Raw genomic sequence first — 17579 nt, 5'->3', positions numbered from 1 at the left:
TTTAAATGCGGTTGTGGTCATTTTAATGCATCATGCTGCCAATTCTTTCTTTTTTTTAATCTAACCAATATCCCTCTGTTCTTTATCAGATAGCCATCTGGCCAGTGGACTGGACACAAGGACATCTGAACGGACATCTGATTGGATGGTGTGAAAAGAATGGGGGGTAGGGCCGGGTCAGTGTCTTTGGAGCGAGGTCAGGGGTCACGGCCCTTTGACAACACATGTCAAGGCCTGGCTCACACACCCTACATCTTCTGAATGAGAGCCGCCAGCCAGCCTCCCCTCATCCAATCTGCCCTCATCTGCACAAACTGACCCAATGCAGGACTTGATGCAAGACAACACAATGGTACCTTCTGATCCAGCTTCTGCTTTTGCAAGCAGGCTTTGGTATTAACCACATGAACCCTAGCATCCATATTCTGGAGGAACATTAGCCAAAGACCTACAAAGGCAATGCATTGTGAGCTTGTAGATCGGCTAGTTTTGGCAAAGATGTCTGGTGTAGATGGAAAAAGTACAGAGCTAACTCAGGTCCAGTTGAGGGTTTAAGTGGTTAAACACATGAACCCTAGCATAGCATCCCTATCCTGAGGGTGAAGAAAAAAGGGAGGGGATCTAGTAGACCCCTGGGAGACACTACTAGACAGTCCCCAACTAAGTATAGTATAGGCTTTAAGTGGTTTAAAAAATAAAATATAGCCGATTCTATTCCGTTTTCTGCATTTTGAGATGTGACGACTTAAAAATCACACCAAATCACCCATGCTTCTTTTCAGAAAAAAAAACTCACTCACAGTGTAAACACTCTTTTTTTCCCAAAGAAAAGTAGCATTAGTTCTCTCCGCCTCTGTCGCACCTGAACAGTGTGCTTCTGTGTGTGTGTGTGTGTGTGTGTGTGTGTGTGTGTGTGTGTGTGTGTGCAATTCAAACAGGAGTCTAGACAGATTATACAGGGGCCGGCCCAGGAGGAGGAACTGCAGTGGGTTTCTCTCTGATTAATAAAACACTGACATCAGAAGGAGAGGGCTGAGGCGGGCTGATAACATTGAGTTGTTGTTTCACGGCTAGCAGGCCGAGCCAAAGCGTGGTCTGCAAAGCAGCCCCTGTCCGGCCTTTCAGCGGCTTCCCCTGTCAGGGGCTGATGTATGAGGGGAGCGCTAGCTGTGCGGCTCCCTCAGGGACCCGCCGCGCCTGTCTACTAACTGGGACACGACTGACAGTGAACCACAGCAGACAGACACACAACCTCCCCCCACTCTCTCACACACACACACACACACACGCCCCATGATGCTCAGGCAGGTCTGTATGTGCACTGTAAAACGCTGAGCGCTCATTTAACTCAGAGAGCAGCATACAGATGTAACCGAATGGACCCCAAACTCTCAAAGTTACAAATGGATACTATTAACACTGAGGATTTCACTGCGCACACCCACACACACACACACACACACACCCCCACACACACACACACACACACACACACACACACACACACACACACACACACACACACACACACACACACACACACACACACACACACACACACACCGAGAGACTGTTTGGTACAACACATCACCATTTTGGAAAATATGAAACACGGCAATAATAATACATCATGTCCTGCTGACTGTAGTTAGACACACACACACACACACGCTGTAAGCCACAGGTGCAAGAGATTTTCCCAAAGACAGATATTTCTTTTTGTCTGGTTTCCATGTCAGTTTCTCAGCATAACACCCCATAAATCACATCCAGTGAGAACTGATGGGAAAAAGATGCTGCGTTACTGTAAAGAACTCTCACCCAGAAATGCCCAATAATTAATGTTTATCTGCCATCATCATCAAGATCCGAATGGTCTTATATGCACATTTCTCAACAAGGACAAAAGGGGGGGGAAAAAAGACAAAAATAAATTGTATTATCTGCTAGTAAATGTCTGCTGAAATACCCCTGTATACATCAGTGTTGTCCACCAATATTCAATATAGTATCTCATATGAAGTAGAACGTATACGATTCACTGAACCATAACAAATATCATTAACGACTGGCTTCACTGTGAGACACAGCCTGTTAACCACCCTATATAGTTCAGTTGACCGGGGTCCCCCAGGTGTCTATACTTGGTCCCCCTCCTTTTTCCCCCTCTACGGCAAATCTCCCAATAGCGTCCCAATTATGGGCATCTCATAATTAGGGATGCACCGAATATTCGGCCACCGAAACTATTCGGCCGAATAGCATAGTCGACATTCGGTTAGGTTGATTTTTTTGAGCCGAAACCGAATAGTCAAAGAACCAGGATTACATTTCGTAGTCGTAATCTACTGTTTTGTTGTGATGACATGAGCAAAATGTATTCATGTATTTGTTATTATCATGTAGCTAGACAGTAATGGTACAAAAACTGGAGAAAAATAAATAAAAAAACAATATAATATTATATAATATTTAGTATAATATTTTGGTGTTGATTTCCCTACACTGAACAACAACCAGTGGTCCGGGGACCACCAATGGTCGTTGAGGGGGTTCCACTTCCAGGTGGTCCCCAGCTAAATGATGGGGAGTTGTTAACCAAATTAACCCGTATAGATCTTCAACTCTTGAGAGTGTAAAGTGAAACCAAATGGACCCATTAAACTCTCAAGAGTTAAATTATTGTTAAACATCTGCATCTACCACGTCAATACAGCATGGAATCATATCCAACGATAACAAAATATTCCAAGTCTTGGGACTGAGATGCTAAATCAAATGGTGGGTCCGTCCGTGGCTCAAATGCTGGATAAATAATGGACCTCGATAATATGAAAAGGGTTGAAAACCACTGAGCTAAATGAACAGGATTTGACGGAGCGGCACCCTGGTGATCCATAGATGTCCCTCATTAGCAGAGTCCCACACAGCAGCTGCTGAGTGACGAGAGAACAGCCACTTGGTCTCCACGTCCTTTGTCCACCGGGGACGTCACTGTCCCACACATGGAGCCAGCATGGAGAGACGCATTCACGCACGCACGCACGCACACACACACACACACACACACACACACGCACACACCTTATCCCTCCCCGACCAGTAACGCCCCCTCCTCCTCCTCACCCACATCTTGATATTCCCCAATCCTCATTAAACTCTTATCCTTTAACCCACCTTGTGGCACCATAATAGATTCCCCCCCGGGCCCATCTGCTCTCCTCTCGCACACTAATAAAAATATATCATCAGGGCTCCATCATAATGCAGATGCCCTTGGGTAACCCTGGGAGGGGGGGGGGTCACTCTGGACCACTGGGCTTCATGACTAAGGAGGATGGGAGGGGACTGGGGGTGGGGGGGTGGGGGGTGCAGGTTAGTAGCTTTGTTGTTCCTTTCTGAAATTGAATGAGGTGAATGAGACTTTATGAGATGTTTCACATCGCTGAGAACCAGGGTCAGGATATATATATATATTCTGTAGCCAGGTTGCCTTTTGGGGGGGGGGGGGGGGGGGTGATGCATGCACTAGACTGTTACTGACTGTGTGTGTGTGTGTGTGTGTGTGTGTGTGTGTGTGTGTGTGTGTGTGTGTGTGTGTGTGTGTGTGTGTGTGTGTGTGTGTGTGTGTGACTGTGACTGTGTAATAAACCATTACAAATCTAAAATATTAATGATGATTATATTCTTGAAGGGCTGGTGCAGCAACCAGGTGCAGGGCTTTCTATAAAGTAGCCTACTATGAATAGTAGCCAATGAATGCTGGGAAAAATTATCCTGGATTCACTGGGCCTGCTGTGGGGCTCTTGGAATTTCCACTCGGTCAAACAGAAATGCAGTCTCTCAGTAGTACAGTACACATTTCATGTCTGTCAAAGCAAGCAAAGAAAAACAAAATGCTGCAAGCTGCAGGCCCCTGGTATCCACCCACGAAAATGACGAATAGTTACATAAATAAAAGCCCATGGCGAGCAGACTTACCCTGCAGGGTTTACTGGAGTGCTTGTGGGTCAGATCGAATTTCCCTTTTATTTCTTTCAGGGCCTGCTCCAAGTGACTCTTCTCTTCCTTCCCAGTGTAGTCCGGATCCAGAAGCACATAGGCCCGCCAGTTGGCAGAGTCGAACCCCCAGTGGACCGTTCGGTTCTCCAGTCTCTTGTGACTGTGGACCACAAACTTGTGAGGCGGGTACATCAGCCTACAGTCCATGCACTGGATGCACGGCGCACTGGGGCCGGCGTACAGTTCCGGCACAAACAAACCTTTGCACTTGCCGAAACACTCGTGGTACACTTTGAAGCTCTTCTCCGACCTCTCCAGCTCCAGGGAGCCGGACAGCTCCTTGTTGCAGTGGGGGGGATAGGTACCTCCGTAGATGAGAGCGTTGCACAGGCGCTCAGCATCCGTCTGCGTGATCAGCCCGCAGGACGGGGCCGAGAAGGGCAGGATGCCCACGACTTTGAGGATCTCCAGCTGGTCCGCGGTGCACCGGGAGCAGTAGATGTGGAGGTCGTCGCACACCGAGTTGATCTGCTGGAGGGAGAAGTCCCGCAGCACGCTGTTGAGGATCTGCGGCAGACAGAGGCGCTTCTCCCCGCCGACCACGAAGCAGGAGATGGGCTCCCGCTCCAGGACCGTCTCGCATCGCTCGGTGGAGCGGTCGGACGGAATGAAGAGCGGGCCGGACATGACCTGCGGCGGCGTGGTCTGCGGGGGCGCTCCTCCGGGCAGGTTGAGCATCAGCTCGCCCGTCTTGCCATCCTTGCTGAAGAGGATGTCCTGGTGCCACCGGGCGGAGAACGCCGCCGGTCCGCCGAGGGAGCGCATGGAACTCAGATGAAACTGCTTCAGAGTTTGCTGAAGTCCGGGATGGGGCTGGAAGCTCGTAGCCTCCATGTTTTTACCGATGTAGAAGTCGACTTCAAACTTATTCGAGATGAATTTAGCCTGAATCTCCCCCCCGCGGAAAAAACCCAAAACAAAGTTGCCTTCAGTATCCGGATCCGCTACAGAACTCGATGCGTCCAGCGAAGCGCATTTCCATGTCACTCGAGTAGATTCCCAAGGTGTCCATTCAGAAAAATGAACACCGCCGTAACGCTCGCGCGGACTCCTCTGGTAGACAGACGCGATTAAAGTCCACAGGACAGGTCCACAACTCACACACAAGTAATAATAAGCAACAACATCCGATCCACTGTGGCTCTAATGTCCTCCACTGCAGTCTAAATGTGAGCCCGAAATATTCTTCTCAGTCTGGCGTACTCTCCCTGTCTGTCTCCCTCCCTCGCTCAAAGCCCAATGTGTGAATCTCTCTCTCTCTCTCCCCGTCTCTCTCTCTCTCTCCCCGTCTCTCTCTCTCTCTCTCTCTCTCTCCCCGTCTCTCTCTCTCTCTCTCTCTCCCTCTCTGTTTGTTTGTGTCTGGCTCAGTCATTGAATCCCGGCCAGGAATGTGACTGACTCCCCGGGCTGGCTGTTCCCTCAACTAACCACCCCCCTCTGCTACATGGCAGCTGCAAAAGCAGCACAAAAAAAGAAAAGAGGGAAAAAAATTGAGATATATTTTTTTTATCCCTTCAAAAAGATGAACTAAGTATTGACTTGTTTTTTTTTCTTTAAGTGAAATTATACAGACTATAATAATAATAACCATAATAAATTGATAAACCTGTAAAAAATAATCAAACGTTTTCCCCATTTCGTATTTTATACTAGAACTCATTTTATCTTTAAAGACGGCAGAAGTCTCCCTCAGTCATTAGGGTGTGCGTCTATATGCTCTTTTTAACCTTCAGTCAAAGTTCTGTGCATGACCAATATAAAATAAATCTTTACTAGTCTTTACTATCATGTCGCATCATGGACATTTCACATTGGTCTGGCCATTATGCACCACTCGGGGGCGCCAAATGTCCACAATAAGTATACTAATACAGAGGCGGCTGAAGGGAAGTACTTACAGTGATGAATATGGTAATAAAGTTGATAAGGTACAAAATAATGAATTAGATAAATCATACCTTTAAACGCATACAGCGTTCCTCTGAGACCTTGAAAAGTAAACCTACAATTACATTATTTACTAGTCTTGGCTGTAGCTGCCATACACCTGCATTTCAATCAAGGGATCAATGATGGTTTATGTTGATCTTAAAAATAAATGAAAACAAATATATATAAATATGCTGGCATACACCTGCATTTCAATCAGGGGATCAATGGTTTATGTTGGCCTTAAAAAGAAATTAAAACAAACGTTTATAAATATGCTGGCATAATTTAAAAGTAATTATAAACAAAGTGAAAACGGAACAATAACTTTTATTTCATTAAAATCAAACATGTTAGCAAGCTAGGTGTGATAAAAACAGTAGCAGTATTTGTCCTTAGAACCTATGCCCATTATAAGTTAGTTAAAATAGCCACAGGAATAAATTATTTAACAGATTTTCCCCTGATTTTGCAACTAAAATCTAGCCTTAACATGATCCTAACAAATGCTGTAGAAAAACACATCTATTCAATAGATTATACAAATATGAATTATGGCATACACAAAAGGCTTTGGCAAAGTCTTTGCTAGGCACTTGTAAGGGAGAACTCTTGTTTAGAAACATGAATGTGATTTGAATGAATAAGTAATGATTTGCCATGGGCTAAAGGGCTATTAGACATGTAGAACAAAAGCACAGACAGTTGGAAACCCTGACATGGAACATATAGATGTGCTGATCAAGGTTGTGGGGCTTGCCCTTGATGGCTACAGTGTTGTATGCGGAGCAACATACAAAGATCCCACTGTACAGCATGTGGAAAAGATCATGACATCTTCAAGAGGCTCAGTGGTCTGGGATTTCACCGTTTATAAACAAACCGAATGCATAAGTATGCCCTCAGTATCTTTCTGTTCACTAAACAGATCTCCCTATACATTTATTACAATGCCTGTACCATTTAATAATTTCCCCAGGTAATAGGCATCCATTTCCCCCAGAAGTAAAACATATGTGACTAAATTTGACTGAGGGACTGCCATTGGATTTTTTTGAATTTTCATGTCATGTGAAAGCAGGGAATCATAGCTTCAAATTGACATATTGGTTGTTCAGTTTGACCCACCAGTTTTGGAGAAATGTCTTGCAGAAAACAGCAAGTTGAGAAAACAGGCATGAAAGGTTCACTTCTGTGGTCTCTAACATTACACCTAGCTACATGTTTAAGCATTTATTTCATATTTACATGTCGATTTCAGCTCTGACACTTATTTCAGACATGTTCTAGTATGTGAAGAGTCTGCCTGTGCTATAAACTCATTTTGGAAAAAAAAAAAAAAAAAAAGTTTTACTCCACTGGTGAAAAGCTGGAATTTGCGCGATGGCAGTCTCAGTCAAATCTGGTCACATATCATGACAGGTGTGACAAACTAATCACATTCACACCGACACAATGTATAATGCAGCAACTAAACTCAATAAATATGGATAGCAGCATGGCACTGTCTATGTTTCCACAAATAGCAAGAAAGACTGTAGCTTAGAAATGGGGGTCCTTGAAATTAAAAAGTTAAGAACCACTGTAATATACTATATTTGTGGTGTCAGTTGGTAATGAAGCCATTCCCAGCCTGACCTCACACACATTGCAGCAATTCTAGTCATTATTTTCGAAAACAGCTCTTCAGATATGTTGTCATTTGTCCCTCTGAACCAGATATAGTGCCGTTGATCAAAAGCAGTTCTCCACTCTAGGCTTCAAGAGGCGCTATGCTAACTCTGGCATCTTATCGTCGTACTGCGGTGGCGGAGTGATGGGTTCGATCGTCACTGGATTCTGGGTTGGACTGCGGATGTGGAGCCGGAAGTCTCTCAGATGCAGTTTGTCTGACTTGATCCTCCGTATCCGGAGGGGACGAAGTATCCTGCTGGCTCGGCTGCTACTGCGAGTGGGCTGGTTCGGGTTGGGGCTGGCGTTGGCGGCAGCAGCAGGAGAGGCACCGTTTAGGGCTTCATCAGCAGCCGGACTGGTTGGGCTGGTTGCCGATTCGCCAGCAGGGTCGTTCCTGGGTTCTTCTGCCCCTTCGTTTTCCACGGCGGCGATGATGTCCTCATAGGATGGCAGCTGGGAGATGCTGTTCCGAAGGTTGCTTTCGCGGACCGGGTACTGACCGCTGCCAACGGCCTCCTCGTAGCTGGGTACGCCGTATGCAGCAGTAGGATTCTCCTGACTGAAATGGGACACATGAGACAAGACCGAGAAAGTAAGGAGTCTGAAAAAACAGCCAGCTTCACAATCATCAGCATCAACTGTAAGTCATGTGTGTCAGAACGTGACAGCACAACAGTAGAGGCTCAGGAGCTTGTATAAATCATAGCTATATACACGTACAGTAGAAAACCGTATTGGCTGCTCACTGGAGCAAATGCGTCAACTTGGCTGCCCTATCGGTTGGGGCACGCCGAGTCTCCTACTGTATGTCTATTGAAGCAGGACATTTTTCCATAATTAAAATCCTCATTTTAGGGTTGGTTTATTACAAATGCCAGACAAGTAGCTGTGTGTTATTATGATACAATTAAATAGGCAATGTTTAGTTTCCAGGTACTTCCAGGACTCGAGCATATTTTTTTCAGTGTAGTTATGGAAAGTTGCCCCTACCAATATGGCATTGATGTACAATCCAGTGCCAATGTGAGGTCTACCTATATTATGTCTATGGTATCAGCACTCACATTTCTTCCTCCCCAGTCACATCCGTAAGGGGGGCTCTCGATGCAGCTGCTGCTGCCGTTTGCTGGCTCCTGTCCTGTTGTCTTCGCTTATTTCTCACTCCGAGGCAAATGGCCAGGAGCAGCATGGCGACCCCTGCTCCAATAAGCACAAGGGCCACAGATGAGGTGCTTTTGCCATCTAGTATGTTATCGTCATCCTCCCCATCATCATCCCCTGGCACTGTCGTAAAGTTGCCCGGCGAAGGTGTAGCCTCTGAAGCTGCAATAGCCAAGGGTACCACGGTCCACACGATCATGACAATGCCCAGGGCAATGAGACCAATCCCTAAGGCACACAGGGCATAATGGGACCCTGAACTGCCAGAGTCGGAGGATCTGGAGGCACGCTCACTGTCCCCACATAGACCCCGGCTGGAACACATCCTTGCAGGACAAAACCTTAGGAAAACAATGGAAAATTGAGACCAATTAGAAGTCAACTTGACATTAAGCACTTATGCCCTAAATACTTATACAACCTACCTGTCGTACTTGAACACGTCGCATCACGACACGTTGTTAATTTAGATTTAAATTTTACCATTTTTGTTTTTTAATTGGGAAATGTAGGGCATATTGTACTGTATATAGATATGCCCAAAATAGGGATGCCACTTGTACACAGCATCCATTTTTAATGACGAACGAACACACACTTTTCTAAGATGTCTAGCTCACCTACTCTGAAATTTCCGTCTGACGAGGGGCTGTGATGCTGTTATGCGTAATTTTTTGATTCATAATTTTTTTTCCAGACGAGTAAAAAAAACGGATGCACTCTGGGTGCATGGGCCTTCAAAGTGGTCAAAGTGTAGACGGATCAAAAATAGGAAAGGAAATGTCCAAAACTTCAATGTAGTACTTTAATTTGTGCACAAGGTGGCGAAGTGCTATAATAGTCTGAGTGCAACTAAAAATGCACTCGGAGAGATGTCACACCCATCTTCATTATAGTATTTATTATATTGTTAATAGTATTAAACAATCCACAGTCACATTTGATCGAATAATTTGATCCAAACCAAATTAAAACAGTCAAGAGTTATCCCTGTGAGAGACAGACGGATGGGCAGGTACAATACACTGTAATGAAAATCAGCTTGGAGCATCAGTTATGGTGCCATAAAGAATTCTAAAATCAAGGGAACTACTTTAAATCACGAATTTGATTCACAATAGTCTGAAAGTGTGCAAAGACACTCCTGTGCATCTCATTAAACTGAAAGACTGAAGATTTCAAAGCGATTCTGAACATTTTGTTCGGCATGGCTGAATAAATGTTATGAAACTTATAATTACTTCATGGCATTCCCAGAGAGCCGTTGCGACAAAGTATGGCCAACAAGTATGGTGGAAGACAAGTCCTAACATGAAAGATGAGAACTGGAGAGACAGAGAAAGAATGAAGTGACACAGAACTTAACTATGACAGTATTACTATTCGTCCACAAGAATTTAGACCACAATCCGCACACGATTCTCATTCTTTAAAGCCGTGAAATTAGCCTCAGGTCAAGGTACCAAATCTTGGAAAAGAGGATCGTTCCTTATCTTCAGTCCATAAGCTGAATCACATCTGTCTTACTCTTTACATCCTAAACTCCTACTGGGTAACATACTTGTACTCCCCTATATCTATGACAACTTTGATCATGTGTGGTCTCTTGCCATTGAAAACTTTGGTTTATGTGTTCGACAGTACAGATTCCTATGACAACAGCGAGAATACATTTTTGAAGGCAGACATCCGACGTTACACAAGCGATGAATGACTACCAGTACCAACTGACAAACAGAAACACAAGAAACGTGCTGTTCAAACAAAATAAGAACCTGTTCGTCGAGCAGGCTTTTGACCTTGTTCTCCAAAGTGAACCTACAACAGATTTGATTGGCTGAGCAATGTGTCTACCGTAACCCCATAGCAATGATTTAATTGGCTGAGCAATGTGTGTACTGTGTACTCCATAGCGATGATTTGATTGGCTGAGCAATGCGTATACCCCATAGCGATATTTTGATTGGCTGAGCACGGACTGTGATGTATGATGATGTATGATCGTATGATGTAGAGCGCCCCTCACTTCACACAAGTGTGATTATTAAAACAGGGCTGGGCTTAAAGGGGCATTCCACTCATTTTCAACATTTTACTATGTCATTAATATACCTTAGAGCTGTTGTGTGGAAATAATAAAAAGGTTCCCCCATTGGGCGGCGGTGGCTCAGGGGTGCCTGGATGGGAACCGCAAGGTTGCCAGTTCGAACCCAGGCTCCCCCAGAGTCACTGTCGAAGTGTCCTTGAGCAAGACACTGAACCCCTAATTGCTCCCGATGTGCTAGATGGTGCCTTGCATGGTTTCCGCTGCCATCGGTGTATGAATGTGTGTGTGAATGGAATGCACAATCTATGTAAAGCGCCTTGGATAAAGGCGCTATATAAATGCACCATTTACCATTCTGTGTTTCCTAGAACTAGAGGTCTGGAAAAAAAAATCTTCATAATTACAGTTCTAGGAAACACAAAATAGGGGGACTTTTTATTATTTCCACACAACAGCTCTAAGGTATATTAATGACAAAATGGGTGGTTTTCCCCTTTAAGTGGTAAATGAATTGGGAAGACACTGGCCGAAGTTCTCTTTTGGGCTTTAACCCATTTATCAGATTCTAAAAATGTCTTCTACATCCTGACAGTTTTCTGAAAAAGCTATGTTTCTATGTCAGTCGTTCTTCGATTTTTCAAAAATAGCAGACCTACAAGCTCGTAGTGCGCCACTCGGTGGCGCGCTATGAGCTTGTAGATCTGCTATTTTTCAATAGCTAAGGCAAATGGGTTAAAGAGATAGTTCAGAATTTTTAAGGGGCGCTAGCCCCTTCTATAAACAGCTTAGAAATTAAACATCAAAACATTAAACGCCATTGACATTGAAGGGAAAACTTACATCATATGTAAATGAGCAAATCGGCTAACCAATCACATGTTGGTGGGAGCACTTGGCCAATAAGGGACCACCTTATGTACCTTATGTCAAATGGCCGCTAACATAAATTGATGTACAATGGCAAGAGAGCACCTCATTTCACACGAGTGTGATGTTTTAACTTACTGTAAGCTGTATGAAATACTTGCAAGTTTGCAACTGTATTAATTGATTGCCTGAGTCCCGTGGTGGGAGTTCTGCTCTGATTTTGGTGAAATATTAAGTCGTTCCGGTCATTTTGTGGGGGGCACAGGGGGCCACGCATTAAAAGTAAATGAATCCACAAAACTAGCGTAATTTGACCTGTTTCTACCATATAGTGCAATTTCCGTTCATTTTTGACCCCTCTATCACACAGAACTATGTTTTTTGTGTCCATATTACTACACCCAAAATATAGTTCCATGTGATAGAGGAGTCAAAGTTGAACGAAAGTTTTTTTGTATTTTACAAATAGGTCAACAATACAAATGTTAGTTTTGTGAATTAATTTACTTTTAATGCGTGGCCCCAGTGCCCCCACAAAATGACCGGAACTACTTAATATTCACCAAAACCAGAGCAGAACTCCCACCACGGGACTCGGGCAATCAAGTAATACAGTTGCAACTAACCACTATATTAATGGCAACTATTTCATACAAAGTAAGTTCAAAAATTGTGAACTATCCCTTTAAGCTGAAAATGTTGAAGTGTCAGTACAGGAATTTCTGGAAGTTGCTGGTTGAGCTCAATAGATGGAGGCTGGCACGCTGCCACGTTGTGTTCTGCTGCACTTTTCTTGATTCTGCACGTCTCTGGGCTATCGGGTAGGGTGGCATGACAGATACCCTCATCCTAGCCATCTGAATTATGCCAAAAGATGCATTCAGTCACCCCATAACTATGTAGGGAAATGTGTTATGGTCTTTTGAGACAACGATAGAATATTTGTGGATTTTAGACCTTCAGTTTAAAAATGTGTTTGATGCAAAGCCAATACAGCCCATCATCCAAGCTACACCATTTAGTATGGTGTTAATGGTGGCGGTGGCATCATTCTGCTCTTCAGCTGGGCAAGATCCGTGTGAGGGTAGATCACAGAATCGGATGGGTCACCAAATATGGCGTAGACATGATCTAAAAACTACTGGCTAATGTAGTAGATTTCCTTGCATCAATTGGGATGCCATGAAAGAAAGGAGAAGAAAAAGAGGAAGTTGGTGTCGGGCTTTTGGCCCAAAGACCAACTTTTTTTGTTAAGCTCAGAATGCTGCTCCAGGCCAGGGGGCTAATGTTACAGCATTTAAAAATACAAATATGTGTTTTAGATTTAGGGACGACCCAGTCACTGGAACCTTTCAGGGGCCCAGCCATTTGTTGGCTGATATACTGTGATATGCTGTCTAATAGCACATTGGTTCCAAAACAGTGGGACCCATTTATGGGTCACAGACACATTTTATGGGTTGCGAGTGAAATTTCCTATTTTGTGGTTAATTATTACTTCAAAAGAATCCCCCAAAACAAAATCAAAAAGTTTTAATAAGAAATAAAATCCCAAATAATTCCATAGATAAAGCAAAATGAATCTAAGGTCCATAAATAAGAAATAACTTTTAATTAATAAAAAAGTAGTGAAAATAGCAGATCAACAACACGTTGTGAGCTTGCATGGAGATCCGTTATTTTCACTAGTCTCAGTTTTGGGTCTCGAGCTAAAGTTTGAGAACCACTGTAAAGTAACTCGGAATCATCGCTGAACACTAGATTTGGGTTTAGGCTACTTTGTGTCAACTTGATTTGCTTGGCATTAATGTGTGTAATGTGAGGGCTGTGTGCGCAATAAGCCTATCTCACAGAATTTCCCCGCCCCCCTAAATACGCCCCCTTTCGGGGTTAGTGGTGATAGCGTGACGTCACTCCATAGACACTACATGTTAACCGAAGAAGTCTACAACTTTTGTTTTCTCAAGGTAAGGTTTGTTCTATCTGTTCGACCTGATTTACCATCTTGTTTGCTTCATAATAATATTGGTCTGTCACATTTTTACATTAGAAAATGTACTTAAATTCTCCAGAGAAAAAAACGTGTAAATGCTCATGTTAAAGACACCACTATTTACCGGAAGTGGGCGTGGAAAGCGGGCTGTGAGATAGGCCTATTATGCATTGGAGATGCATTGTGATGAGCACAAGGGACGAAAACAACGTTTAGCTGAGGCCCGGCCTTCTTTTCCATATCAGAAGTGGGCTGGTCAAGACAATAAAAGCCAGGGCTTGTCCCAGTCCAGTCTGTATGTCACACAAAACATTGCTTTGTTATAATTATTGTAACATCATCCAAAGTACACATCCATGTTAATCAAGACCTGCCTCCAGAAAAGGAGAATCAATGTATTTAGAGTAGACCACCATACTGCTAAAGACATCATAAGTATCACAGTATCAGCAGATATTGACTTAACCCATTTTTACGATTTTTCAAAAACAGCAGACCTACAAGTTCATAGCGCACCACTCGGTGGCGCGCTATGAGCTTGTGAGGCAGCTCTTACATCAAGCTGCTCGTGAGGCAGCTTGATGTACAAGTACACCCCCTGGACATGACGCTAGTATGTCGCAGGGACTTACCCCCAATCCAACCCTTGATGCCGAGTGTCAAGCAGGGAGGCACTGGGTCCCATTTTTAGAGTCTTTGGTATGACCCGGCCGGGGATCGAACCCCGACCTCCCAGTCTCAGGGCGGACACTCTAACCACAAGGCCACTGAGCTGGTTGGTGTACCAAGCTAATAATTGTCTCCCATCCTGATGGAAATGCCTATGGTGTGTGACGTGCACATAGTATGCACGTTTGTGTGCACGAACGTGTAGTTCATACAAGGGTACCGGTTTGGGGGGTTTCAAACCATGGCCTCCAATACCAACAGTTTCCCTCTTTCCAATGTTATCTCTGTTCAACTGTTTTTGAACTTCAGAGCATTATAACCCTGTAAATAGAGCCCTATTAAATAATGACCTACCTGTTCAAACTGTATGCATGTAGCAGCTTCAATAGCCTACTCTTCATAGGGTTACTTTGTTGCAAGCTTGTAACTATATCTGACTACACATGTTCATTTCAGTTTATTGTTATTGCCTTCCTGCTTGGTCCCGCCTTATCGCTGCTTGCAGCGATTTGTTTTCTAGTTTTTTCTTTGGAGTTTTGTTTGTTGGAAGATGACATTAAAGATGGAACATGCATGACATTTACAGTACATAGGTATGTCTTTCTTTACATTTTAAAAACCTGCGATATCACAAGGATGTGTATTTCTTTATAACTTCTGTGCATACCAGTATACATACGTACACACAATACATTGTGTATAATTATTGAGAATAGATCTTTATGGAATTGAAAAAGACCATATTTGACAAATAGTAGATTTGCCTAGATACTAATCATGAGTGTTCCATTCGGGTCAAGCAATCAGTGTGCATGTTAAGTTGGCTCACTGGAAAAAGTCCTACATGACATTTGTTTGGGGTATTGTGTGGGGTATTGTGAATTTGTGATTGTATTCGTTTTGCCAAAAATAAATCATAGTTTCAGCCAGGCTACGTATGGATGCCTTTTGGTCAGTCCAGTCACATTCACAGGATATTGCTGTTTTTTAAGTTGTTCTGAAATCTCAATTTGCTTTTGCTTTAAAGTTTTTTTAAGTGCACATGTCATGGTCCATTCAGACAGTTGGAAAGCCCCCCATACTGTGTAGAGAGTCACCGTCTGGCTAAAAAGAGACGTGGCTGGCAAACTCCTTCAAGGTGTTTTAATCCTTCATGGCTTCATTCAACTTTTCTTCTAAAAGGTCGTATACTTGTAGGTCATGGAATAACGCCACTGATGTTTAACAAAGGCTAGCGCAAAATCACTCAACTTGTAGAAGCTTATTATTTGTCCTTAAATGTAAGACTAGCCTGTGTTTATAAGGGCCCCGTTTCCTCCCAGTACGATTCACACGCGCACACAAACGTAACATTCTACATGGATACACGTTCTTATGATAATATGCAGGCTGCGGCGAAAGTCTACCTACTACCATTAAAATAGTTTGAAAACTTTCGCGTTAAAATAATGTTTAAGAAGCAAAACCGTTCTTCTGGAAGTTAAGGAAGAAGGAACAGCCCTCATACCAACCATGGCACCACTTACAGCAAAACACACACAACACAAACGGTCTCTACTAAAAACCGTGTGCGCTTTGATGTGCGTTTTGTGCGCAATTACTGCAGGTGAATTTGCGATATCTACAGTACCAAAATGACAATTGGTAAATATCAAAAGCGACCTTACCTTTTTCCCCACAACGATCACCGCCCAAGGAAGGACTTCCCTGTATTCGATGGGTGGTTACCTGAAGCATGCAGGTGTTTTCAGGAAGATGACAGAGATCATGGAACTATACTGACTGACTGATAGCGCGTACAATCAATGACAACCAACAGTGTAAACAACAATGCGTCCACTATAAATGCCTTCACGTGCAGGGGTTAGGTAGAGAGAGTCTGTTCGTACAGTGCCAAGTTGTCCCCCACTAGTAGAATGTAAAGAAAATATTACACAGGAACTTTGTGCGCCTGGAGTGAAGACACCGCCCCCCGGTTGTAAAGTGTGTATGTGTGGGCAGGGATTCCCCGTGGTCCTAGTGCTGGTTCTTCAAGGGCAATTTAAAACAAAAGTACATAATTTTAGGTGATAGTCTAGGACCTGGCTAAGATATGTATGCACTTCATTTAGGAGAGAATATCTCAATTGTTCTTGGCTAATATGACCCCCATGTCGCGCGACAACTTGGGAACTGTGAAAAATACCCGAAAATGGCCACGGTCCACGCCCTTTTTAAAATGACCCCTAGTTCAAACATGGCTCTATTTTCTAAACTGTTGGAGCTACAGATTTTCTGAGGTGCTCAAAATGTTCAGAAAACTCATGTTTGTTGAATCCGTGCCCGAGCCAGCAACCTTCCAGGTCATCATAGTGGCCAAATCCAATATCGCCGCCAGTCTACTTCTCTTTCCTTTCAGAATAATGCAGCTTTCAAGTACCGGTACTTCAGCTGTTTTTGTAGCTATTTCTGAGTTTTGAGTGGCTGCTGTCCATTACTCCAAAGAAAGAATTGTCCTTCTAGCTAGTTTTGTCTTCCAATTTCTCCATCTCCATCCACTATGGTTTCATCTGTCCTTCAGTGTCCTGGGCTGAATGAAGGTCTAACTCTCCATTATTGATTATAATGAAGCACATCATAAGACCTTGTGCTCTTATAAGCCGGATGCTTAGGGGGAAGAAAGGAAAAAAAATACCATTCCTTAATACGAACATGTAAGCACTTCACCATGCTAGTCGGCCTCCAATATTTCAATTCATTTCAATTCAAAGGGCTTTATTGAAAGAGCTCTTTCACTACATCCATAAATCTTCTCTTTGGTCTTCCTGCCTGGCAGTTCCAACCTCAGTGTCCTTCTACCGATATACTTACTATCCCTCCTCTGTATGTGTCCAAACCATCTCAGTCTGGCCTCTCTGGCTTTATCTCCAAAACATCTGACATGTGCTGTCCCTCTGATGTACTCATTCATGATCCTATCCATCCTTGTTACTCCCAGAGAGAACCTCAACATTTTAGTCTCTGCTAACATTTTGAGCTCCAATGGTTTAGAAGATAGAGGGCAGTATTATGCGTGTCTTAAGTACCAGTAACAGTTGAGATATTCTCTCCTAAATGAAATGCATACATATCTTAGCCAGGTCCTCTACTATGATGAACTGTGATTGCGAAAACAATCTATTGATTCTATTCTGTTCT

At 43.6% G+C, this 17579-nt stretch overlaps 2 protein-coding genes across 3 annotated transcripts in view; both read right to left on the bottom strand.

The window, feature by feature from the left end:
- The window catches only part of skib (v-ski avian sarcoma viral oncogene homolog b), a 55365-nt gene extending 50080 nt beyond the window's left edge, over window positions 1-5285 (bottom strand). For both annotated transcript variants that reach the window (XM_079511290.1, XM_079511291.1), the window contains exon 1: window positions 3982-5285. In XM_079511290.1, the coding sequence (XP_079367416.1) occupies window positions 3982-4896 (915 nt within the window). In that variant the 5' untranslated portion in view covers window positions 4897-5285. The remainder of the gene's footprint in view (window positions 1-3981) is intronic.
- A 2007-nt stretch (window positions 5286-7292) lies between these two features.
- tmem51b (transmembrane protein 51b) lies at window positions 7293-16406 on the bottom strand. Its single transcript, XM_079509381.1, has 3 exons — window positions 16070-16406; window positions 8730-9167; window positions 7293-8224 (listed from the first exon to the last, which is right to left on the bottom strand). The coding sequence occupies exons 2-3, from the start codon at window positions 9149-9151 to the stop codon at window positions 7762-7764; spliced, it is 885 nt and encodes a 294-aa protein (XP_079365507.1). The 5' UTR covers window positions 9152-9167; window positions 16070-16406; the 3' UTR covers window positions 7293-7761.
- Between the last annotated feature and the right edge of the window lie 1173 nt (window positions 16407-17579).

The sequence above is a fragment of the Electrona antarctica genome, assembly GCF_951216825.1.
Source record: "Electrona antarctica genome assembly, chromosome: 9".
In the NCBI taxonomy this organism is placed as follows: domain Eukaryota; kingdom Metazoa; phylum Chordata; class Actinopteri; order Myctophiformes; family Myctophidae; genus Electrona; species Electrona antarctica.
This window is presented reverse-complemented; position numbering and strand designations above follow the sequence as displayed.

Bases quoted from the DNA above. Each gene is read 5' to 3' on its own strand.
- tmem51b (XM_079509381.1), bottom strand. From the start codon at position 9,151: ATGTGTTCCAGCCGGGGTCTATGTGGGGACAGTGAGCGTGCCTCCAGA. The intron at 8,225-8,729 runs GTGAGTGCTGAT...GTCCCATTTCAG, and splicing joins GTGACTGGGGAGGAAGAAAT to TCAGGAGAATCCTACTGCTG.